This window comes from Anas platyrhynchos, chromosome 1 (genome assembly GCF_047663525.1).
Source record: "Anas platyrhynchos isolate ZD024472 breed Pekin duck chromosome 1, IASCAAS_PekinDuck_T2T, whole genome shotgun sequence".
Classification (NCBI taxonomy): domain Eukaryota; kingdom Metazoa; phylum Chordata; class Aves; order Anseriformes; family Anatidae; genus Anas; species Anas platyrhynchos.
This window is the reverse complement of record NC_092587.1, coordinates 42,030,362-42,057,628: the sequence shown is the minus strand read 5'-3', so window position 1 is coordinate 42,057,628 and position 27,267 is coordinate 42,030,362. Positions and strand designations below refer to the sequence as shown.

General features: G+C 37.3%; 1 protein-coding gene across 1 annotated transcript in view; it reads right to left on the bottom strand.

The window, feature by feature from the left end:
• The window catches only part of OTOGL (otogelin like), a 102,136-nt gene that overhangs the window by 57,620 nt on the left and 17,249 nt on the right, over window positions 1-27,267 (bottom strand). The window contains exons 12-26 of the mRNA XM_072033077.1: window positions 26,222-26,328; window positions 25,337-25,462; window positions 24,522-24,630; window positions 24,221-24,267; window positions 22,654-22,799; window positions 19,409-19,532; window positions 17,619-17,796; window positions 16,548-16,672; window positions 14,618-14,827; window positions 13,729-13,894; window positions 12,174-12,248; window positions 10,953-11,005; window positions 10,111-10,273; window positions 7,607-7,714; window positions 6,251-6,389 (exon numbers count right to left, since the gene is read on the bottom strand). Of these exons, the coding sequence (XP_071889178.1) occupies window positions 6,251-6,389; window positions 7,607-7,714; window positions 10,111-10,273; window positions 10,953-11,005; window positions 12,174-12,248; window positions 13,729-13,894; window positions 14,618-14,827; window positions 16,548-16,672; window positions 17,619-17,796; window positions 19,409-19,532; window positions 22,654-22,799; window positions 24,221-24,267; window positions 24,522-24,630; window positions 25,337-25,462; window positions 26,222-26,328 (1,876 nt within the window). The remainder of the gene's footprint in view (window positions 1-6,250; window positions 6,390-7,606; window positions 7,715-10,110; window positions 10,274-10,952; window positions 11,006-12,173; window positions 12,249-13,728; window positions 13,895-14,617; window positions 14,828-16,547; window positions 16,673-17,618; window positions 17,797-19,408; window positions 19,533-22,653; window positions 22,800-24,220; window positions 24,268-24,521; window positions 24,631-25,336; window positions 25,463-26,221; window positions 26,329-27,267) is intronic.

Below are 27,267 nucleotides of genomic sequence, written 5' to 3'. Positions count from 1 at the left end.
CTATGGCAGGAACTAGAAAACTGGAAATTGCAAGAAAACTTTTTACTTATTTATTTTTAATATAAGGAATGTTAAATGTGCTTACTTACACTGCTATAGGCTTAAGTCTTATATCCATACAAAAATACTCATATCCTGAACTAAACCAAAGTAAATTTAGTTCACATCTCTCACTGACAACAGCGAGCATCAGAGGCCATAAAATGCTAAGCAGCACCTATGGGTGACAAGCCTGAGCACCTCCTACTTCAAAGATGGCAACAGGCTTCCATTGCACTGCTGACAACGTACCATAGAGCTTCCTGAAACAGCAGCACATGGTGCTATTTTTTCCTCAACTTTTACTGCTCTAACAATAGGATGTGGGCAGCAACAGTCCACAAAGCTTTACCCACCAGAGGTGTCCCAACTGAGACAGCCATTCTTACAGTGATCTGACTTTTCGGGCAACTATCAGATGATAATATTTTAGACTTGGTATGACCAAAGAGCTGATGGATGCTGAATATAAACAGAAATCCAAGGTGAAAAGGTCACTTTCTTCAAGCTGGGTGGTTACTACATGGCAAGACCCACAGAAAGAGTATCTAACTTATGAGTCATACCATGCTCCTCCGAATTGCCAAACTCATGGCAAGAAACTTTTCCCCAAGCCTTTCCTGGAAACCTTCCACGCTAATCTGCACAAATTGAAAGAAATCTTCCCTTTGTTGGAGAATAAAAGTGATTCATTCACTGCATAATTTAATGGTCTGAAGAATCAGGTGTTGGAGACAGAAAGGCATGTAGAGGTAATTGAGTCTGAAATCATTGATCTGGAGAAAATGGAACCAGAGCATAAATCCATTGCCAAGTGTAATCAAATCTTCTGCTCACAGAAGGGATAAAACAAATGGAAAAACACAAACAAGCAAACATTATCTGAGCTCTGTGTTGCCCAGCTGAAGAGTAGGATGGAAAGGGATGTCTCCCACAGGGACCTGGCTACTGTCTTTTGCAGGATTTCCATAGACCCAGAAAAAAAGGGGGCATCCAGAATGGTTTCCTCTAAAATAATAGGACTGATGAAAAGCAAACTGTTGGTGTTCTTTGCAACTAGAGCAAGGCAAATAACTTACAATAAATAATATTTTCCCGGAATAGTAATGTCCTTTTTTGGACACTAATTGGCACAGAAACTGTCAAGAAACACATTGTTATTTCTATGCAGTTACTGTTGATATAAATTACTTGAAAAGTGGTTTAGGTGGATATATTTTGGTATATCACTTACTCGTGAAAGCCTTTGATGGAAAGTAGCTTTGAGGATTATATAGGTTAATTAAAAAAATAAAGATGTTCTGATTACAATCCCATGTTACAATTTTATTCCCTGAATAAAAGAACTTTTAGAGTCAGGTTTCCAATTTAAAACACCTGTGATTTCAAATTCAATATTGTTTACTTTCCCTTTAAAACCCCCAGCCTGTTAAAAGAAAATTATTTTCTTAACTATGAACAGTTCATTTCACAATGTTGGTTAACTGAATCTGCAGCTGTAATCCTCCATGGGGTGACCAACAGCAAGCAGAATGTGTTAATTTTACCAGCAGGCTATGAGAGAGATCATGAAGATACTACTACATTCTATAAGTTTGCTAATTTAATGGGTCTACAGACTGTCTGACACAAATGATGTTGAAAAAAGCCACACCAAAAATATATATACACATAAATATTCAATAAGGGGAAGTGGGATAAAGGCTACTTCTGCCTCCTCAGATGTGACAAATGAATAATTGAAAAGTGGTTGCTTTGTGTGTGGTTGCTGCAGTTTATATACAGTCATTTAACAAATTTAGTAACCATATATATCAGCAAGTAACAGGTAAAAGATTATCACTGCATCAAACAACTTCTGTATTAAGCATTCTAATAAAGAGAGCATAAACTAGGAGCTTCATAGTTGTCTCAATTTATAAAAGAAGGGATATGTAAAAAAGGAGCTTCCTTACTGTATTCCTGAGGGCAGACACACTATCTAACACAAGGGACACAGGACAATCATTTGGAAAACTGGGATACTGGTTTAGTTGATCACGTATGTTTTGTTAAATGAAATTCTTTCTCAACAAATGGGCTCCCATATGGTGACTCTTGAACCTTCTAATTGGTACAACATGCCAATTATTTGATCAAATGTCTGGTTGTTGTTTTCATAATCCTCCAACACATTAAAACCAGTGGCAACTTTGTCTTTAAAAGAGACTTCATGGTCACATCAAAGTGATTTAGAAAGTGACTAACATGGCCAAACCCATGGTCCCTCTAAATTCCCCTTGCAGATTTCACCAAACCAGAGAAAATATAAATCTGCTCCTCAGAAGAGAACAATTCTGAGGGGCTCCGAAGTACAAACATGCTGACCCTACAAGCCTCAATAAAGAATATACTGAAATGCAGGACTGGAAACCAACACAAAACAAGAAAAAGACCAATGTGTATAATAGAAAGACCACAATATTACTGTAAAAGCAGAAACTCTATGAAACACAACTGGAAGAAATAGATAGCAAGCACAAATAATGCTCAGTAAAAGTTTGCTAGAAAATAAGATCATTTTGTTAGGGAAAAAATGTAGGATCACTGAAGACAGAAGACAAGAAGGAAAATGTAATAAAACAAGGTATTTACATATTTTTAATTAGGAAATTGGTTGGAATAACTAAATCAATGAAGTATTTACATGATCCATACTGATAAAAGAGAAATTTATTGGTCTCCTAGGGTTTTCTTTTTTTTCCTTTGAAATTACTGAGTCGGGTTTTAAGAAGCAAAAATATTGATATCTTCTCTGTGAATGTCATCTATTCATACAGAAACTTTACACCTCAGTGTGCGTGGTATCTCCTAATTCCTTGTTATCATGTCATGAAACATTAGTGGCCTAATTTTCTTGATTGCATTAATTTTTTTTGGTCATTATTTGACTGATGTATATATCTGCTGAACTAATTATAAAGGGCTTTTTCGTTCACCTACTGCCACCTTAAACAAAAAGATCTGACAGATGATACTCTTGTTGAAAACAAAGTTTAAAGTTTCATAATTGGCTGAAAGATAATACTTGATTTTCCCCCCATCAGAGCACAGGAGTTCCTTATTAAAAATTAAGGAGGACTGTTTTGTTCGGTAGAGCGCAATATAGTGGCAAATTAAAGATTAGTTCAAATATATTAGATTCATAGAGTCTAACAGCCAAATCAAAAGGTGTATGTTTGTAAAGCATGTTGGAACAGAGCGTTATCCTGAAACTGGGGACATGGGATTCATGTGATAACTCTTAGACCTGGTTCTGTCTCAGGGATGAATTAGTGTGCTGACAAATTAATTGTAGTTATGGTTTCCCTTATTGCACTGCTACAGTACCCTTGTTTAAAGTATTTAAGATAGCAAAGATGAAACTTTGGCAACTACATCTTCTTTCCCACCTTTCATCTGGCTTGTTTATCTCAACCTAGAAATTCTGTGATTCTGTGATCTGGAGAACAGACTATAAGAGACAGGGCTCTCTAGCATACATTCTACACAAAAAGATGCTCAAGGGGACTCATTATATTAATGTGAGACTACTATAAAAAAACAATGCTGCACATGGTCATTATATAGAGTAGGGCAATGATGAAAATACAGGCATGGAATCCTCTGATCTTTGAACAACAAAGCCTGTTTTGAAAGAGCAGTCTCATCACGCAAACATGTCTGCTCATATAATGTACTTTAACCACATCACTGTGTGGTACACAGCTGCAGTGGAAGCATGTACATGGAAATAAAAGCATATATGAAACTGGAGAATGGATGATGCCTTGTATTATCACTTAGGTTGCTGCTAGTAAGACACCTATTACAACTCTTTCTTATACTTTTGTCACATAAAATTTAATTCCTGCATATTAATAGGCAATTTAGAGTCTATCTTCATGGTAGCACAGTCACAGTTATTTTTTCTAAGCGTGCACTGATCTGTATTTTTCATTGTAGAATTTTATCTTCCATTTTATCTTGCAGTGTTTTCTGCTGTAAGATATTCTGAACTTTTTGGTGGTCCATTCCTGTTTCAGCTGTTCAGACTGTTACTATATGATCAGCACTCTGTTTGCTCAGTCCCAGCAAAACATTTTCAAAATTGTTACTGAAAATGTTAAATAGAGGTTTCAGAATCTTCATGGGATATCACCAAGTTCTCCCCATTCAGAGAACAAGAAAAAAAAAAAAAAAGTAAAAAAGGCCATTTATTCCAATCCTTTACATTCTAACTTTTAAGTTATTTTTGAAAGAATCTTCATTCTCATCCTCTTAGAGACTAGTCTATAAAAAATATTTGTTGAAATCTGTCTCCAAAATGTCTTTATGTCTAAGATATACACATATTGACCTGATCATTCTTATCCATATGTTTGTCTTCACTGAATAAGTCAGAAGATTCATCATGTGTGACATTCTTTTACAAAAAGGAGTTCAGTTCTTCCCCAATATCATGTCATTTCTCTTTATTATGATTTCAATTAATTTCCTTCATATGGAAATCAGATGTATTAGTCTATTTCTGCCAAATTCAGCTGAGGAGTCCTCTTAAAATATTTAGTTATACTACAATCTTCCATTCCTCTGATTCCAGGATTACAAATCACATAGTTCATCAATTCTATATTTTAGTTCCTTCAAAGTTCTTGTGTATCTGCCATATGATCCCATCCTTTGTTTCTTTTTTTCCCCTAAAACTTCTCCAAACTTTTCGCGTTTAAAAATGAGCCCACAGATATATCATCTATTCTAGACACAATTACGTAGTGCCTAATTTGTGAAAAACATTCCTTCAATATAGATCAAGTTTTCCATATACTAAAGAGAAATGAAAGATCATGAACAAATTAGGCCATATTTTCTCACATTAGCTAAGTTGGGAGGAGGTGAGATCTGAAAAGTCTGAAAAACAGAACTACACATAGGCACTCCAGTTACCATGTTCACCTGATGAAAAGACTGTTGGCAGGGTGCCATGTGCCTTAATGATGTCACTGCCAGTGCTATTCTTGATCTCCAAATGCTCCCCATGGTTTGTTTCCAAATAGGTGTTTTCATATGTAGTAGAGTGGCAGGTGACATTTGATTGTAAAAGCAAAACATTCAAGTATCATATGAAAATTTGAAAAAGCAGCCAAGATTTGCCTTATACATCTCTCTAGCTGGATGGCATATAAAATAAGAAATAGCAACCCACTTTTCTGCCTCGTCATATGGCCAACATTGTTTCACAGTTAAAGTAATCTCTATTTTTTTGCATCTTAAAGGAGGCAGGTTTGTGCAAATACTCATATTCCTCTAAGAGCAAGAGCTCTGTTTTGAGACAATATGATACATGCCAGGAGTTTGTAATGAGGTATTCTTACAGAAAAAAAAATTCTGGGACCATTACATTTTATTTTGCAGCTGTGAATACTCTGCCAAAGTGTACATGAAATAAACTATTTTCAGTAGTCCTTGTTGAGAAACCATTCTTGTTCTTAAAGTTCAACATTTAGGGTTGACAGAAAATGAATATTCTTCTAAACACATCACTGTAACTCAGAAAACAGACTCTTAATCTTAATAATAGCAACAATAATAAACAATAGTGTTGTTAGAAATAGAATATATTTCTAAATGTCAGTAATGGTATTTTTAAACAAAAAAGGCTAGCAATGTACTGTAAATATGTGCTATGAGGAACATTAGCATGTAGCTGCCAGACAATGTCAATGAAGTATTTCATTATTCAATTATGAAATCATGATGCTTGATATTATTACATAAACTCCAGATCCGATGCAGAGTACATTTGAGAGATTCCAAGCAGCCTCTGAGGTCCTCATTAACCCTCTGCCAAGCAGAGTTCACAGATAATTTTTAAATAAATGTAAAGATTGTATCTAGCTGTAGACCAGTTCTATAATATTATTCTTCCCTCATTGTGATGAAAACATGGTTAAGGTGGAATAGAAAATTTTGATTTCTGTTCTTCTCTAGACCACATAGCTACACACCCATCTACCATTTTCAAATGAATTAGCACAAAATGTCATTTATGGAATCTTCCTTTAGACACATCTGTTTTACACCTGTTTTCTTGATGTTTGTTTCTCTGTATCATCTTCTGATGACCCAAATATTTGCCCTCTCATGGAAACTTTCAGTTGGACATATGAAAATATATGAACAATCTTCCTACCTTTAGCAAGTAAGCTTGGCAGTCACTGACATAATCATACTCCAGTCCATCAAAGGTATAATAATGTCGATCACCATAAATAGTGCATACAGCTGGACAAGGGTAACTAGTGCAATTGAATATCCCTCTCCGACAAACACTGTAAGGAAGAGCAACAATCAGTATCTTCTCATAGCATTTTCTTTTCTGTTTTTCAGACCTTGAAACACAGAAATATTCTATGGAATGTCTTGGAGACACAGTGTTGAGTATTTGGCCATCAGCACACATAGACACAAGGATCCATAAGAAATTAATACAAAATCTTAAAAATTTTATGACTTACGCAAATATTTTCTATCACTGCCTCCAGTAGAGCTAAAACACTATATCATAACATGCTCATTCATAAAACATCAATATTATATTTTTTCTTAAGAAATTTTGTTACATTTACTAAGATATAAATGACACATATTCAGTGCAAAGGACCTTCAGTAGCTGCCTGTAAGATTTCAGGGTATCATACAAGTATGGAATGAGTTTAAAAAATAAATGCTTATACTTTGAGGGATTACCTTTCCTGCCAGCTATATTAAGAGACATGCTTGAATTTGTTCAAAGGTAGCAGTACAAAAAATTATGAGAACTTCTGGTTGTGCGTGTCTAAATTTATAAGCTCAATCAACTTGTCAATAATGCATTCAGCTAATTAAAAATGGATAGGTCAAACTCTTAGTATTTTGATAATTCAATGAATATTGAAGTAAAGACAGCTATTTTGGCTAGCAAATTATAAAGGATGAAAAATTGTTTTGTGCCAACATGAGTCAGGTTTTTCAGAAAAGATGCTGGGCACTATCCCATTTTCCAGTATTAATGTGGTTTTTTTGTTGTTGTTTGTTTTTAATTTTCTTTCTATTTTTATTGCCCATTTACTTCCTTTATAGTCCCTCATGCTGAATGGTAAACTCACAGTGCAAACAGTCCCATTTCCAAGGTGCAGCCTATTTACCAGTTAGACATTTAATTTCCCTTTTTTTCTCTCTGGTTCTCTTTCCTGATAATCTATTCACAAGACACCAGATGTCTTTTCTCTAGAGATTACCTGATATGTGTGTAACCAAACATTTGTTCTTGATGCCTTTTCAACTTTCTTATCAACTGCTTCCTTTTCAGACCTGAAGAAGCACTCACCCGAGTCTGTCTATTCTTCCAAGACTGTTATTGAGCCTAATAACAGATATTTCTTGCAACTGTCTATAAACAAGCGTATACATTTTTGATTTTCAATTTACTCAACACATTTTCTATGCCAGTTTCATTGCGTGACTAGACTGGGATAATTTGGAAATATGTAAAATGCATGCCACTCACCAAGTGTAACAAGGCGTAGCTATGACTTCTCCTGACAAAAATTCCCTGTCTTTCCAGGTGCATGGACAACTGTCAGGAATATAACATTTCCCTCTGTGTTCAGCCATTCTTTGAAATAAAAAAATTATTAAGATGAAAAAGTAAATTCTTAAGTATATCAACATAGATCAATGCCCAAATCACATCAAGGGCAACTGGCCTTGCATCCAGCCAGGGACAATTTTTCCAGTAGCAAAAGCTGCCCAGATCAAAAAGTGTCCTCTGTGCACCACTGGAGACCTCGCAAAGCTCACAGGTATGGCTCCTCCTTCTACCTCAAAGACAGGATGTTGGTGTGAGGCGGCAGCTCCTCTGCAAGAGCACAGGTAGTGTAGATGCTCCTCCCTGCAAACTGCAACTGCAAAATCAAGTATCTTTCAAGGGCAGTGCCCCACCTAACTATACAGCATCCTTGTGTTATGCACGCTGCTGAGACTACAGCCAGGCTGCCCTTCCCTCTGTGCTGCTCCATCGTTCTCATGTACCAGAGAAACAGTCGGACTGGCATGCCTGCTCCTCTGTCCAGAGCAGCACTCACCCTGTTCTAAGCACAGGGGAGCGAGTCGGGCTATGCTAGCTGTTGCAGAGTTGGCAGAATCAACAAAATACTGCTTACAAGGGCAGTGCTGAAGGTTACTTGCCTACACCAGGGAAATTTAAACATCTGGCAAGGTTAGACCATTTAATGCAAAAAGTTGCAATTCCAACTAGATCATGAATAAGTGACCCAGAGATGTGGCTAACTACTTTTTGCTGTCTCCGACTTTCCTACTATTTGGCAGCATTAACTTTTTTAAAATGATACACTGCTGGTGTTGCTCTGGAGGGGAGCACTTTCTGCAGTTGTCACTGCAACTGTTAAAAGTAGAAGCAGAGGGTTTTTTTTCCTCAAATATGATCTGGAGATTGCTTCACTTGAAGCTAAAGCTGAAATTAAAAGGAATACACAGATTAGAGTTTTCTTCTCCACATTATTAAAGGTTTGTTAAAGATAATTGGTTTTAAGGAAAGTCAACTTAAATATTCATAAATATGATTAAAATGGGAAAGCACTAGAATGAATGCCTTAGGAAGGTCATTTAGAGTTTCCATGAATGGAAGTGAATTTAAAATCTGCCAAGAATATAGGTACTTCTGACACTACCTGAAGGCAGGAGAATGATTTAGGCGGCCCCATGAGGTCCTTTCCATATTACTCTGCTTCTGTGATTCGACAATACCCTTGTAACTCTATCTCAGTGTTAGGTTAAGTTTAAGGACAGCTTTGGATGATGAAATTACTGGGATTCTCAGCTCACTTCCTCATGAAATTTTGAGCTGTGCTATTCAGGTTTTATAGAACATTCCAGAGAGCTTCAGCATTTCTTTTTCTTTGCCACCTCCTTAATTACTAGCTAAAAGAAAAACAAGTTGTGTAAGAGCTTTAAGAATAGGAAATTTAAAGCACTTTTGTTTTAAGAGGACCATTCTTTGCATAACAGAGTTTGTCCTGCCATGTGTTTCCAAAGGAAAGGGTTTCACTACCATTCACAGTAGTGCTTAGTCATCTGGGAACATTACAAGTTTTTGGAAGGGCAATTCTAGCAGTCTCACTACACTGTGATCTTGTGCACAACCAGTATACTGTCAGGGGACCATTGACTACTATTCAGGGAAATAAAATCAAATGTTGATTTAAAAAAAAAATGGTGAGCAATCTACTTGAGGTCAAATTGCAGCAAGACTCAAATCTGAAAGTGCACACAGGAGGTATTGGAGGGGGGACAGGCGGGGGAAGGAGGGAGTGGTAGTAGATCCTGACAGAGACTTCACAACAAGTGTTTTTAGCTTTCATGCTTTGATTTGACCCCTACAGAGCTCAGCAGACTGTTTCTGGGCAGCAAATAAAAATATGTGAGTGGAGAGAACAAAAACTTTGGCTGAGTTCAAAAGAGCAGAGAGTGAATGAAGAGGAAGTGTGCAGGATACAGCTCATACCCCCTCCCTCCCTCCCTCCCCCCATCAATACCATAACCCTGACTAGAAGTCTGGGTGAGACAATTACTTGTGCAGTAGGCAGGAACACAGATAGTTTACTTTATGATTTATGTCATGTTTGCTTCTACACTCATAATAACCTGTACTGAGCAAATGTTGGGAATCGTCCCCTGTCCAGACAGTCCCAAATACCAGTTAATCAGACTGTTTGTGTAAGCTGGGTATCTCATGAGATACTGGAATCATGGTATCAGGATGGAAATACCATGGGACTCCATGAAAGCATGGAGCCTCATATCAGCAGGAAGGAGAAAAGGACTGTGAGAGACAAAAGAGACGGTCTTTTAAATGTAACTATATTTTCAAAAATAGATAGAGCAACTGATAAAGTTTCAAAATTAGAGGTGTGATGCCAGTGGAATTTGAAAAGAGGAATACACAGAGTCAAACTGTAAAAAATATGCACATAATGTGCTGCTGAAGCTTACCCAGGGGGGCAAATACAGCCACTGGCACAGGGTGGTGAGGGGACACAGGAGAAGTTCATGGCAAGGTTTGCACAGGAGATCCCGCAATTCACACCTGCTGCCGGTAATCCAGGTGCAGGAGATCTGCAGTCATAGTAGATTTTCCCTTCTGGGCATGTGTGAACTTCAACTGTAAAATACAGGTTAAATGAGATTAACTGCTCCCTTACACTGACTACTTTCTACATGTTTTAGTTCAAAATTTATCTATTTTAGTGCACTGTTAGCATACAACATAGTGCATACAGGAATACATTCTGAGTAAGTCTATAGCTTCATTTTATTTTACAGGAATATATAACGATATATGTTTTAATGTAAAACAATAAAATATTTAATGTTAAGCATCTGTATCTATGCACCCTGGATCTAATACACAGTCCATTCTTAAAGGAATTAATGCCTCATTATGCCTCAGGGTGGGCAGGTTCTTTAGAAGTGGCAGTTTTCAGTATACTGAAATCCCTTCTGAATTCACTAGAAATTTCTTTAAAATTTACTTGTTAGAAATCAAGGTCCTAAAATTCGGATACCAAGCCTTAACTTAGGTATTCCTAAACATCCTGACCTACACCTCGCATTTAAAAAAAAAAAAATCCCAAGTGACAAAGCAGTACAATTTTTACTATACAAGCGGAAAAAAAAAAAAAAAAAAAGCAAGTTGTGTGTGCTACTAATCTCCTATTTTAAATATGTCAGGACATTAAGTGTATCAAAATTATCGTATACATGAGGGTAAAAAATGATTATTCAGTGTCAAAAACTTCCTCTGTGCAACTGTAAGAATAGACAAGATGATTTACCTGTATTGTCTGTAGTAGCTTCCATACATCTCACTGTTCCATTCAAACACTGGCTGATTAAAAGAAAAGCGAAACCATCTTTATTCTATGGGAAAATGTACATAGCCACCACGTTTAAAAAATAATAATAATAATAATAAAAAAATACAATTTACCCCTGACTTAAACAACAGAAATCAGGAGGAGAACAGTGACTAAAATCTGAAAGTGCAAGTTCTGACCAACATTTTCTTGGCTCTTCTAAATACCGATGTGTAATGAAGGCCCAGATTCACAAAGGTGCTTAGGTACTATTTAACTATCTAAGTTTCACCAAAATAAAAAATAAAGTGGGTACTTAAGTCTCTCTGGGAACATAGGACCAGGTGGTTCAGGATGCTGGCAGTGTAACACAAAAACTTATCTGCCCTCGTGAATACAGAAGGCTACAGCATGCAAAATTGCTTGTTGCAGAGAAGGTAGGATACACAGCTTTATTCTTTTGCTAGTAAAATGCAGAATAGCAGAAAAACACATTAGACAATAGAACTAGTTTACTTTTTTTTTTTTTTTTCCTCATTAAATAAAATGTAAAAAACAGAGCATAGGAATAACAGAAAGTGAAACCCCCACTCTCACCTCTTCAACTGCATGATTACAAAGCTTCAATTATAACAACTGCAATATATGAGACCTCACCAAGAGCCAGTCTTGACACTCAGGTCCCAGACATGTTTTTTAATTAGCAGATTGAGAGCACTCCTTGTAAAATGAACAAGTTTGACTGGGAAACCTGGGAGGTTTCCTCACTCATTTCAGTGAGGTCATGATTCCATCACAAATTCATAATACAAAATGACACAAATATAGCTCCCTACAGGCCTTTGTTTGAAAGACTTCCCAAGATAGAATCACATTGTTTATTCTTTGGATACCAGCCTCACTTTGCTATCATAATGCCCCAAGTCTAAGAACAGCACTGCAATCTTGATGCGTGTATTTTGAGATACTCTTTAGTCCCTGGCTTACAGAATATTTATGGTATCTTCTTCTTAAAATAACTGAGTATACAATACAATTTATATTAAGCTACCTATTAATAAGTGTCTAAAAGAAATCAAATCTTGATACAAGAGACTTTCATTCTATGTGAAGAAAAAACAAACAAACAAATCTCAGGACTCTTGAGTAGCATCTGAGCTGTAATACACAAAAGATAAAACCCTTGGCACTGAAACCTACCAGGATCCTGTTGGTGTAGGGAGGATTTCTCCAGGCTGTAGGGCTTTGCCTTTGTAATGACAGCGACATGCAGATCTGTTAAAAAAATATTTATACATATAGATACAAAAGCGAAATGAAATGGGATTTAAGGGCAATTATCAAGCTATTATGATAAGAGGGCTTTGTAATTCACTAATTCAATCTCTTTGAAGGTCCCTTCATCTGGACTATTCCATTCCATTCCATTCCATTCCATTCCATTCCATTCCATTCCATTCCATTCCATTCCATTCCATACTATGCTTTTAATTTATATTTACAACATACTTCTAACATTAAAGGATAACACTCTAGCTGTATTGAAGTTAATGGCAATACCCCCACCATCTTCAAAAAAGCCAGGCCTTTCCTCAATCTCTATATTATGTATTTGCTATTTCTGTGCATTACAGTCTTATAGAAAGAAGCGTTCCTCCCTAGTTATGGGAGTAGTATGGCAACATGCAGTTCCTGTTCAAAGTAGTTTAAAAATCATAGGAGAGAGGAATTGTCATAGCAAAATCCATTAACCCTGACCTTGACAGGGTTCCAGCCAGATGGGACAGAATTTCCTAGAAGCCACCCAGTAATATAGCAAAACCTGGTTACCTCACACTCTGCAGTTGTTTGAAGCAGTCTTCATCCCAATAGTATGAACTTTACAGATCTTTCCAAAATATATGTCACAATGAACAGCAATATCTCTGAATAATCTTGAAATTTGTATAAATATTCATTCTAGTTTTAACTCAGTACCTGAACTCAGTAACTACCCACAGTTGTAAGCTGCAAGCTGTAGGTACACAATTACAGAAACTATATCCTTGCATTGACTATTTCCTTCCATCTAACTGGAAATGCTTGCATTGTGAGAAAGTAAAAATACCTCTAGCCACTTTCTCCATACTATGACTTCATGGATTGCTGCTATGTGCATCCCTTCCAATTTTTTCTTAAGTGTTAAAAACAAGCGTTTCATGTGAAAATACTTCCCCATGAATTAAAAAAAGTTTCATCACCCTTCTTTAAATCAGTATGACATATTTTCTCTGATGTTCCCTAGATGGCTTTACAGACAATAGGGTGTACATAGTGGAAGAAGCTCCACTATTGATTAGTACATAGCAGTGTATGAAATCTTAGAATCAGAATCATTGAATGGTTAAAGATCCCCTAGTCCAAGCCTCCTGCTGCCTGGGGATATCTTCCACCAGATCAGGTTATGCAAAGCCCCATCCAACCCAACTTCAAACACTTGCAATAACAGAGCATCCACAATCCCTCTTGGCAACCTGTTCCTGTGTCTTAGCACCCTCATTGTGATTTTTTTCCTTATATCCAATCTAAATCTTCCCTCTTTATGTTGCCCCTTGTCCTTTCACTACAGGTCCTAGTAAAAACTATTCATGTATTGCTTGCTATTCCATTTCTTAGGCAGTCCACATATTGAGAGAAACAGCAGAAAAACTATTTTCAGTCTTGCTGGAAAGAGAAAAATGTGCCTACGCACATATTCTATTTTAGTATGACTTACATTGATACACAAAAGTTGACCGACTCTTCAAAGTATTTCCCATCAGGACAATTGCATCCTTCTGCACAGTCATCACCACAGATATTTGCCGTAGAAAGTGAAGCACAGGAGTGTTTACAAAAAGAAGAGCACTGATGATAAAGCATACCACTGTGACACATCACAGCTGGGGGAGAGAGAGAGGGAGAGAGAAGGGAAAACAGCATACTCTTAAAATGTGAAAAATAAAAAACAAAACAGTATATCATGGGACACCAAAACAGCAGTGCAAAATGGTCCTTTGCTGTTCTGGAGTGAGTTAAAATGCATGAGAAAAATAAACTAGTTAATTGATTTCTAAAGTTAGAAATGTTCAGGATGGCCTTATGTTAGAAAAATCCTTGGCTGGAATTAAGTCTATTTTCTATTTCTGTGTGTGTGTATGTGTGAGTGGTGTGTATCTCCATTCATCGAGGAACAATGGTCCAGTTAAAACTAAGGCATCACTCTATGATTTGGAAATGTCCTCTTTCAAATCCCTGTTCTGCCACAAATATGCTGTATCCCATTTGGAAAATCCATGCCCATGCTGGGGCAGTTCTCACCACCCTGTTTCACCTCCCCTTAGGGAACAGCCCTGCTTCTGCTGCTTCCTGACACTGTTTACTACTGGCTGTAGCCTAATGTGTGCAGCAGAAAGGGACAGACACCTCTGTGAGTCAGCTCAGGGTCCCTTACTCAAATGCCTAACATAAGGCTACCAGCATTCTCCCCATGAGCAAAATTTTAGCCCTTGGCACAATTCTAGCTTCCACCAAAAAATTATCAATTGCTATGTTTCATGAAGCCAGTGACATTTCTAAAATTTAACACATTTTAAAAGAGTGTCTACTTCGCAAACATTACTCACCACAGTAAGAAATATGAGATCTGAAGTCCACGGCAATGCCGTGCTTTCCACAGACATAAGCATAGTGTGCAAGAGCATTACACAAACAGCTGCTTCCGCATTTGCAGGCATCAAAGCGGCATAGTTGGTAGTATAATGCTGGACTGATGTAGGCATGACAGGGAGCAAAAACTTCTTGATTTATGATATCACAGTGAGAAGCATACCCAACTAAAATAAAGTGACATTGTTTTAGCCAGATCCATGTTAAAATAGCAATTAATCAAATTAATAGCACAGAATATTAACACCAAACATAATCAGCCAGTTGTACAACAAAATCTTCTATACAATGTATCAATGTATTTCTGAAAAGTTCTATGGTTTAAGATTGTTATGTTATTTCAACAAACTCCACTTAAAACAGTTAATTATTAAAAAAAATATAATTAAAAAATCTTCCTATAGCAATGAAGGAAATGTAAATGGCAATATAATATATTTCAAGGGAGTTGACAAAGTCCTCCAAAGCTTGGAATATGTTTTTTCCCACTTAATGTTTCATTTAGCTTTGAAATTGGTAACATCCATATTGTTCTTGGCATGTCAACTCAGCAAGCATTGCAAAATGGAACTCAGGAGCATACAAGCCCCAAGCTAGCCATATACCTTCTAGTACCAACAGACCCTACTGTTGCCCCTGGAACATGCTATCATTACAATGGTGGAATGTCTCAGGAACACCACAGAGTGGGTCATATTTAAACCAATTTTGCTGCTAAAAGAGTGTCCCTAACCTTCCTCCTCTCTGTTCATTCCTATATTACACACTGACACAAGGGTTTCTGGAGTCCATCCATAAACAAGATTCAAGGAGTGAATGTATGTGACTTGACTGAAAATTAGCCTGACAATATAAGTAAACAAACAGATCGTGGCAGGACTGAAAAGATGCTTCTGCTGGCTCAGCACAGGTGATAACATGCAACAGCACCATGTAGCTGAGGAATGTTTTTTCCATAATCACAGGAAAATGCAGGTTAGAAGGGACCTCAGAAGGTTATCTAGTCCACCTTCCTGCTGTAAGCAGCTTAGTTATACGTCAAACTCCACCTCCTCTGAGGAAACACAGAACTGAAGGTAAGGCATAAAGTATCTCGTATAGAGCTAACTTGGCTGACATATACTGCTTTAGAAGACAGACAATGCTGGAGGCATAAACAGTCTTATAATGCCCCAGATTCTTAAAGGTTTACGGTTATTCTGGGCTCACTCCCATTAAATATGGCCAAATCCCACATCCTTACTTCTGAAACATTAAAAACATCAAACTAAATTCTGTCAGAATTGGCAACTGCTCTCTGCTCTATTGTCTTCATTAATTGGAAAGAACAGCAACATGGAAAGGAGACAGTGAAAGTTAAACATAAAATGTGGGCATGTCAACAAGCCAAAAGTAAATCTTCAGTCAGGAATTTGAACAAATCTGCAGATCTCAAATTGTTTGTCTTGGTTTGTGTGAGAGACCATAGATGGAGGATAAGGAAACCTTTAAATACAGCTTAGAAAAGCATGGAGAAGCCAGAGACAGGACTTTTGATCTGAACACAACTTGCAAGACTACAGTACAAGACTACTGCACCATTCTGCCTAACGTTCTGCACATATTCTGGACAGCAAAATTTAGGGCTTGTGGCCAGTATGCCCAGCATAAAATGATCAACTTACTTATTTTAGTTTACTTGCTAAATGTGTGGAAAAAAAATCATCTTTACCAAAACAGAAAAGGAAAATGAAGCATGTGCATTTAAAACTTAAGTTTTATATGAGTTTTATATTCATATACATATTCATCAATGAATAGTAACAGTGAAACTCACTCACAGATAAAACAAAAATGTCCCGTAGCAATAAGATACAAATAATTCCAGATTGCCCTGTGAAATCATACCATTTTGCTGATTAATGTTGCAGGGATCAACCACGGGAATGTTGATAGGCACAGAACAAGCTGAGGAAACCTTCCATGCATTGGCATGAAGTTGTGGGGTCCCTTCTATCATCCCTGCTGGAGAACTGAAAATGAAAAGATCAACGCTGCAAGCATCCTGCTCCCCTCACAGACTACACATGAGGACATGTGTACAAGGTACATCAAAAAGCCTTAGATGCATAGAGACATTCAACATTCAACATGTCAAAAGAATTTCTGTCTGTTAAGTACAGACAGAAACTGTTAAGACAGTTTCTTTTAGAAGAGAGAATATGTGAAGATTTTTCTCAATATTTTGCTCATGCAAAAATACTCTTAACACTCAAAGTCTGCCCTCCTTTACACTTTATGCAATTACTCTGAAATAAGTTGGATGAGGCATTAATGAGAGAAGAAGAGTCTTTTTTCAGTGGAATGTCAGAAAATCAACCCTTTAGCTTATTTCAGCATTCTAGAAGGGGGCAGTTTGCATTTTGATTATGTTTTTCACTACATATTTCAAAATAATTCATTATTGCTAGAGAAGTTTCATGATATAATAGCTTGGAGAACTCTGGTGAAAATGAAGTCAAAGAATAAAGAAAATGTACCCTTCTAATTAAACTATTCCTGTGGCTCAGGAATACATTTTTCCATTAGAACTTGATATAGGGAAAACAAAATCAAACAGTAGTAGGTGTTAATTAGGTGAGGATTCTACTAGTAGTGTCATCCACTCCTTTTATCAGTGCTCATTTATTTGCTCTGATGCTTAGGGAGCAGCAGGGAGGGAAAAGCGTGCATTCAAGCAATATCATGATCCAATAACCTATCTTCAAGCTTTCTGTAACAACTTAGTTAAATGTCTTAGAATGACTTAGCTGATGAGCTTTATATTTAGAAGTGCCTAAGTTTTAATTAAGATATTTTGTATTGGTTATTTTAATAAAGTACAACAGAATTAATGACATAAAAATATGAGGTGATTACATTCAACAAAACTTTTCACTTGTTTTTAAAAACAGTCTAAATGTACTGTATGTAACTTACAGAAAATCATCTCTTAAATTGCCATTGTAAGTTCCACATAGTCCCAATGTTCTTCTCTTCCAGCTGACATCAACTTGAACATAGATTCTCTCTCCATCTTTAGCAAACAGTATCTTCAAACCAAACGTAGTTTTTAGTTGAACAAACAAGGAAGATATATTCCGAATTTCAATAGCCCCTGCAAATAGCAAAAGAAAAGAAAAGTGGTCACTGAAATCCATTTCCAGATTCTACATTCATCCCTAAAATAAAATAGATTATGTACAACCTCACCTGTAGCCAAATAACCTTGCACATTCTATTCTATTATCAAAAATTGTAAGACTACAAATCTTTTTCATTAACAAAACAAATCAGGTATTGCAGCTACTGTCAACAGTAAAAAAAATCTCACCTTTCTGTACCTGTGAGTTATCCAGAAACCACATGCACTTTTTTTTTTTTTTTTTTTTTTTTTACAAAAAGCAATGCAACAGCATGCCTCTGGTAACAAGAAGACAAGACAAGAAACCACTTGTTCCTTAGCCTTCAGGGATGTTATAAGATAAATTAACAGATGTCTGTAAAGTTCATTGCAATCTTCAGATTTCAGATAGAAGGTTCTCTCTTACTGCTATTGATATGACATCAGCATATCTCATACATACACATACATACTTAGATTGTATGTGAACTAAGGCCCTATCAAATTCCCAGCTCCCCTTCCTAGCACATCCATAATGCGAGGAAATGGAAATTTCACAGTCACAGCATTCATGTGCTACACATTGTTTGGCTACTTGCAGCTGCAGACTTAAATCAGGTCTGTCTTCACAGCAGCCTCTACACACAGAGATATACAGACAGTGAAGATAAAATGCTTATGTGAGCTGATAAGACTTAACAGATACAGCTAATTATCAAGAATGTGACACTAAAACGTTTGTCATAGGTAGTATTTGTCATAGACTGTGAAAAGGGACAAGTCAATAAGGTCTGATTCAGAAGAAATTAAATTACCAGAAAAATTATGAAGCAGAATTTTGATATGATTAAAAGTATAACTGAGCTGTGAAACTCTTTGTCATAGGATGCCGTGAATGCCAAAAGCAAAACTATGACTAGTAAAATCCGATGAAGTAAAGAAATAGTTGCAGCCAATAGCTCAGAACTCCCTAAGCTCCTGACTGCCAGAGGCTGGGAAAGGACTGGTATAGTATCACCAGTAAGAAATTATTACTGATCATTTTGAGATACAAAATTTAGCTATATCATTCCCACCTTCAGTGCTTGATTTTATAACATCCTTTCAAGGTAAATTTATCTTACTATCCTTTTCAAAAATGTGAAGATACCTGCCCAAGATCATCAGTCAGCCTTGAAAGCAACATAGACCCCACTGAGTGCATGGATTCTATTCCATGCAATTCATTCTAAAAAACTTCAGTCAAGATCTACCTTAACATCAACCTTTCAACTTTCAACCTCTCTTAACTTCTGTTTTGTGTGTGTGTGTGTGTTATTTTTTTTTTCTTACCTCCTCCCCCCTAAACAGACACAAACGAGATGAGTGGAATTTCAAGGTACTCTACAAGATAAGAAATGCAAAGAAAGGAGGGCGTAGTTTCATGAGGTGAAATGGTATATTTCTGGAACCAATACAAAGGTTATTAAAAGTAAGTGATTGTAGTTTTCATATGTTATCTTTGAAGAAATTCCTTTTCTGATAAACAGATATAATTAAAAAGCTTTGGAGAATATAAAAGAAAAAATGTGAATCCTGGTAAAACTCTACTCAATTTATTTCTTACCATTAAGATTAAAAGCTTGATTAGGACCAGTTTGGACTTGACCATTTCTTGTAAGAGTCACTTGTTTGCTCATATCATCTTCAAGAACTAGTGTTATAGACTCAATGCAGGCATGATCAAAGTTCTAAGGAGAAACAAATTTCACCATCAGAAAGAGAACAAAGGCAATATTAGCATGGAAAGCAAAAGCAAACTGGGAGAGAACAGAAAAAGAAAATGAGAGAACTGTCATCAGGTAAATCAGGTGTAAACTATTATTCAAAGCAATAAACTGAGTACCCAAAATTAAATGCAGGACTTAATAAAACATTGCTTATGGATGTAAGAATGAGGTGAATGCATTTTAGCTATTATGGCAGTCTAATAGTAAGCAGACAGAGATCCCCAAGAATTGATACTGGGTTCACAAGATCATACTTGCACATCCACCCTGGGCTCTCTTCATTGCTGGATTATCCAGTGTCAGCAAAATTCTGACATCTGGGCTAAGCTGGTGCAACCAGAGCCCAAACATAGTACTGCAGTAGAAAGAAACTATTGCAGTTCTGGAGGTGCTTCTCTTCCTCCTTGAAACACAGTCATGACCTCTGACTGCAAACAAAAGGATATAATTTCTCTAGAATTATACTAAAATAATTTATAAATGTGTGACTATCAAAAAATGATGGCATGTAAACTAACATCCATCATTGTAAAGTGCTGTTCAAGCAGAATTTATGAAAACATTTACAGGACAAATGGTGACACATAGCCAACTAAAACCAACCTATGTTCCCCCCCCCGGGCCTCTATGTTTTCACACAAGTACTTTTTAAGTTGCTTAGAGTTGTGCTAAGGGTCATTTTCAGTAGCAGCCTTATCTCTCAGTGGCTACCTAACCAACTGTATCATTGTGGTGTAAATGCCTGAAGTAACTAGGAAAATAAAATTAACATTCACACTTTTAAGGAAAAGGTACAGCATTGAAGAGGCTTTCAGGGTAGGGCATAACTGCATTATCTGAGCGTTCCCTAGGCTCCCAACCTTAGATGCTATCGCGCTGGGGAAACTTGGTGTGCTAGCTCTAAGGAACACCACGGAGCGTGGAGTGGAGTGGAGACACCACAGCTAGGCTCTGTAATCAGGTGGGGCCTCAATTGTTCTTGTGCACAAAGCTGCACTTTTTGCCACCCTAAGCCAAAGACCTGTCATGTTTTGACAAATGCTGTACCCTAGTGTTCTTTTTGCTCATTATAATATCATTATAATACCAAAACACACCTCCATCCCCAAAGCTACCCGCCTCCAAGGTGCGACCACCCCTCACTGAGCATGCGCTCTGAATTTCTTGGAGCCTATTACTTTAAACGGAGACGGGAAAACTTTACACCAATCATAACTAAGATATGCTTGACTAGAGCCACTCAAGCTCCACCTAAAAGATAGAAAATAATATAAATTGGCCCAAGAGAGAGGGGATGTTAGGGAAGATACCATTGTCAGGGGAGATACCATCCCAAGGACATACAACATCCTTAGGACCTCCTGACTCCTGGGATCAGTCGACGGGCTGAGCCTCTCTTCCCCCCCCATTGGGACGCCTTTGGGTGAGATCTGAATATTTGCTTATAAATCTCTATAGAGTCTTTGATCCTTTTAACGCGTTTATTTCTAGGCTGCGCACCTATAACACCTGTAACACCTAGAACACCTGTAACACCTAGAACACCTGTAACACCTAGAACCCGCACCTAGAACCCGCACCTAGAACCCAACACCTAGAACCCACACCTAGAACCCACACCTAGAACCCAACACCTAGAACCCACACCTAGAACCCACACCTAGAACCCACACCTAGAACCCACACCTAGAACCCGCACCTAGAACCCAACACCTAGAACCCACACCTAGAACCCAACACCTAGAACCCAACACCTAGAACCCACACCTAGAACCCAACACCTAGAACCCACACCTAGAACCCACACCTAGAACCCGCACCTAGAACCCGCACCTAGAACCCGCACCTAGAACCCAACACCTAGAACCCACACCTAGAACCCAACACCTAGAACCCACACCTAGAACCAACACCTAGAACCCACACCTAGAACCCACACCTAGAACCCACACCTAGAACCCACACCTAGAACACCTGTAACACCTGTGTATTTCATGCATACTAGCTTGCTTTTGCAGATAGTCACTATCACCGGCAATCCAAAAGAACCTGATTATCTGTTGCTGTAATAAACCATACTTGATTGCATTGTGATAGCTCTCATTAATGCAACTAGGGTGAGGGTGGTTATCCGTGATAGTTCAGTGTTCTGAATCTAACCAGACCCCCAGACGGTTAATGCATTGTTGGTGAATGTCTGAACGGACCCCCAGGTGGTTAATACGTTTTTGGTGAATGTCTGAGCGGACCCCCAGGTGGTTATTATGTTTTTGGTGAATGTCCGAACGGACCCCCAGTTTTGGTGAATGTCCGACTGGTTCAGTACTCTGAATCCAACCGGGCCCGTAACGGTTAATCAGCTACACCCCTTTAACGCGACAATCATGCTTGAGGCCAACCTGACATGCAGAAAAAGGAATCTCAACACCTATGCAGAAGAAGATATGTACAGAAAAGTAGAGACACCAGCACACAGGCTGCTGTGAGGCAGTCTCAGAGTCCTTTCCCCAACAGCCTAGTTGATTAAAAATGTCTTTAAATCAAGTCTAACAAATAAGTACTTTTTATAAGCACATCTATTCATATGACCTGTCATTGAATATCGGCCAAAATACTTTCAAACAAATATGTATAGTGCTTAGTCTTTTCAATAATTTTCTAAAAGGAATGGTTCCAACAATGTAAATATGCTATAACATAACAAATACATATCAAAAGCTATAAAAAAAATCTCTTGCCTAATTTTCAATGTATTAAGCATGCTCCATACAGTCAGCAAAAGCTGTTCTAAAGCTTTATGCAACTGTTTGTACTGTAAACATAGAAACATATATTTATTTAATGTGTGTAAATTAATAACTCTTTAGACTTAATCCTTCAAAAGTTGTCATTGCTTTTACAAAGGACAGTAAAACATGTAGTAATTTGACAACTTAAAAAAAAAATGTGAAAAGGTTTCAATTTATGATATTTTTCTGTTACCATAATCTGCTAGCTTACAGTAGCACCTTTACAAAAGTAAATACATATGAAATATATAACCATGTGTTTGTTATGGAAGTTCAATAACAGTGTGACTTACCTGTCCACAAGATGCTTTCTGTAAAGTGATTGTGAATTTGTTTTTCCCAGTGCCTTTTACCAAAATGTACTGGCAAATCCCAAGAAAGGTAAAATGGCGTCCATCAAATGTTGTGAAATGAGAGTTACCTGTGATGGAGCATTCGGCTTGAGAGAAAAAGGATAAATAAGAATGTTCACTGACATAAGAAGTTACTGTCATTCTGTAAATGAGAAATATAATATAATTTAAAAAAAAAAATAAATCTCCCCTTATTTTTTTTTGGCACATAATCCAGTCTAGCTTTAATCTTTATGGCTGTTACAGCATTTGGAAGTGAAATATATTATAGACACTTATTTCTATTTTAGGTATGTTGCACGTACCCATTTGCAGCTTTGGTTCTAACTAGAGTGAGATATGAGTCACACATTCTCTAGAATACATGAAAGAGATAATTAAAAAAACAGAGCTTTTTCTTTGTTACAACTGAAGTTTCCTGGAATCATCTTCATCTTTTGACATGATTGAATGTAAAGGAGAGAACAAGCTTCTTTCTCCTCCCTCACAGGGAGCCTGTTACTGCAGGCATGGAGATGCCGTGTCCGAATATGGGGGCTGTCCTGAATTCCAGGTGAGCAGAGGACACTCTCTGTCCTCAGGATGCATCTATATTCATGCTTCAGTTCAGATCAGGAGTGCACTGTTGAAGCAAGTCTCCAGCACATACATGCCAACCTTGGTTCAGTTCATGAGGCCACAGCAGAGCACAACTAACCCTCTCCCAATGTTAATAAGCATTCAGTCCCTAGGATAAGACTAATCATAACCAACCCCTCACAGGCACACACAACAAATACGAGACACATATGGTGTGGTTCCGTGTCAGCTTTTTTACTCTACAGATCCACCCAGTTAAGGGTTTTTTTTTGTTTGTTTGTTTGTTTGTTTTTTTAGCACCAGCTAAGTCTTGTTTACTACCTCATTCAAAAGGGTTTCCTTAATTTGTAAAATATATATATATATATATATTTCAGAAGTTTCATAGCATAATCTTGTGTAAAGTACAGAACTGACAAGGGAGTTCCTCTACTTGACTAATAGATATTTGTCTGAGTAACTCATTACAGAGGCATGCAATCTTAAAAGATGATGATCGAGACATGAACTGTTGTTACAAGGGAGACAAGATAGCATTCTGAGCATTAGAATAATGCTCTTGTTCTCTGCATTACAGCAGTATCTAGAATTGAGGACATCCTTAAACATGGCCCACCGTACAGATAGTGTGGTGCCGGTCTGTGGAATAAGGTGCCTGTCCCCAAGCACTTAGTGTGCAAGTAAGAGATAGAAGAGAAAAGGTGAATGTAACACACTGAGTTATGGAACCAAATAGGAAAAAGCACAGTTAGCACTGTCAGACAGTTAACAGCTTTGCCTCAGCTTGCCCAATGCTGCTGGGCATGCATCTGCTAAATCTTTCTTAAAATCACATCCCAAACTCTTAGACTGTATTTGAATCTGTTGTCTTTTGAAAAGTTTATCTCTTATGTTTACTGAGGAGAGAAAGGAATCTTTAAATATATACCTGGGCAATCATGATCGGTACAGTTCCAAATGCCACCAGTACAAATACTAAAAAGAAAAATCACAAAATATAGAAATTCACTGTTTTGACATTTATCAAAAAGAGAAGCTTTGAGATAGTTAACAGGTCTTGAATTCACAGTTTCCATAAAATAGTCTGTGTATTTTGGTGATACACAGAGCTCAGACTGTAAAGCATAAACACTAACTATTCTTTAAATTTTGAGTGTGACTATCATGTTAAACTAACTACAGACTAGAGTCACAGACAGAGGAAACACAAACATGAGGCTTTTACATACCAATTACTACATTCTTGTTCAATTTTTGAGCCTACAGAGAAGGCAGTTCCATGATAAGTACAAGGACAATTTGACACGGAGATACAAGTTCCATTTTCCATAATGAGACCTATTGGGATGGAAGTTCATATTTGAGATTAAAAACAAGTTAATGGACTCCAGATCACTGCTGTTCCCCCATCTGACTCAAATATTCAAATATGCCAGAAGGTGAGCTCATCAGTCTTAGCCAGGGACCAACATGAAGAGTCACCTAGTGAATGCAGATGGCCCAGAGCAATCAACAATACAACTCTCTGAAAGCAGTTTTCACTCTGAATGGTTGCTTTATGAAAAATACATGCCTGAAGTGTGTAAAACTGTAGAGTCAAAAATACAAAGATTCTGAGAACAGATAATCTTCAATCCTCCCAGAATAGGACTGTTCATAGTCCAGTCCCTACTTTTTGTTTAGTACAGATCAAAAGAAGGTTTCTTGTACAGAGTGTAAGATACATTCTGTTTAAAGAAAACCTCAGTCAGTTTAGGAGTCATTCAGATAAAGTGGATTAAATTTATGCTATCCCTCGTTGTAGAGAGCATTAGTTATGGCTCCAGGTTTTAATTGATATTTCATCCTAAACCACAACGACTAGATAAATGTTTAGAACACAGCAAAAGGCAGAATCACAGTGAGAGTAACAACAGCTAAAGCAGAAGTTACAATATTCATATTTTTTGGTTTTAACTTTAAGCACAGTCTATTTACACAACTTTATTATTATGCTGCATGGTATCTTTAAACATGTTTTTCACCTAAAATTAACAGTACTTACCATCTGGACAGTAACAGCCATCTAAGCAGTGCAAGTTGCTGCCAAGACAATCTTTTTCAAAGGTGCAGGTTGGTGGACAACAACTGATACAATCACGGTGTACAAAGCTGTCTTCACACGTCTCAGCTAGGAAAAAAAAAAAAAAGAACATTATTACATTGCACATTAGTGTAATTTCTCTTCCCGTACTGGAGAACTCCTATTTATCTGAACGAACAGTTGTGCAACACTTCTGGTATAGGTAATTATTCAGATCAGGTACAGTGTTTGTTTGGAGAAACTGTAGCAGATGAACTGTGACAAATCTCTCATCACGGTATTTCTATGTATTCTAGTATTTCATAGTATACTATGACAACGTCATAGTATTGAAATCTATTTATCAAGTTCTTACATCACTTCTCCACTAGAAGTTATAATTTCTGTGACAGGGGAACATGTGCTCATATCTCAACTAGTTCAGAGTTCTGTGGATGAGACTGAACTGCTTTTCATGGGTGGTGGTGATGACTAGAAGGAGCTGGTTTCACTGTATTCATTCTGCTATAGAGCCAGTAGAGGCTGAAAGGTCAGCTGGGAAGAGGGGAAACATCAGATCTCCACAGATGTTTTTTCTTCCCCTTAGAATATGATCAGCATACATGAAGTTTCAAGCAATCTGCACAAACATGAATTTTGAATGGATCTGCATCAGATCACAATGTAATTAAAATATTCCTCTAGGAAATCATTTACCTCATTTTTCACCAGCAATAGTGAAGCTGGATGATCTACTTTGGTATCAGGTTTGAGTCCTATAGTAACAAATGTCAGGATGGAATTATTTGAAACGGATATGTGGGGTTTTTCAAAGCTCACATGATATGCTTTATTAAAGAGTCTTACTACAGGCAGGAAAATCATCCCTCCAATCCCTCACAGGGGACCCAGCATGAGAGCATGCTCGAGCGTACTCTGTCACGGCTCTGCAGTACGTTTCATCATCATCCACTCTGAAATGATAAAACGAGGGAGCAATTACCAAACTCAAATCCCATCTACAAATTTCTGCCACCAAACACTGCTCAGGATAGTTCAGTCAGCTGAGGCTGCTCAGCTATAGAGGCATACTTATTGAAAATACTGTGAAGAGGGATAAACTATACTGAATACAGTGCTGTGTTTTTATCAGTTGATCTCACAAAAACTTTTTTTCATGTTAATATTACCACAATGAACAAAAATAGTAATTTATTACAAAATAAGAAAAAAATATATGCTTTTGATGAAAGAGAAACATGACCTTGTCATGAAGATGTCAAGATCTATGTCTTGGTCTCTCTCCTTCCTGTATGACGTGGAAACTCTGACCTACACTGATAAGAGACATTCTGAGCCAAGTAACAAGTTAAAGTTTCTGATTTATAGTTAGTCCTTGAACTTAGGTGAGGAGAACCCTGTTGGTAACCTCCTGACCTTGTGCTGAAGTGCTTGGCACTAGAAGCATAATCAACCAGTTATTGTAGACAATTTCAAGACAGTGCAACCTTGAACAAAGTAATTATCTCCACCTTAGTCTGTACAGAAGAAACCAGACAGTGCACTTTTGCCAGGGTCAAGTAAAGAGACATTCATCAATATTTAGGTAACCTCAAATTATATTCAGATTCAAACCACATAAGGCAAGACACCGTTTGTTTTTTTTTTGCTGTGAAAGTTCAACAACTCTTGTCACTCACTGTGAACCTGATGACAAAATGAACTAGTCACAACAAGACATTTCTAGTAAAGCATGACCAGGACAGATTAGCTGAGTTTGTCTTTCAGCACAAAAGATCGAGCTTCCAAAATTAATGTTCTTGAGAATACAATAAATAGTGTTTGTATTCTGCTTTCAACACATTATCAAATCAAACAGCACTATATTCTTCATGACAGTGATCAGAATCTCT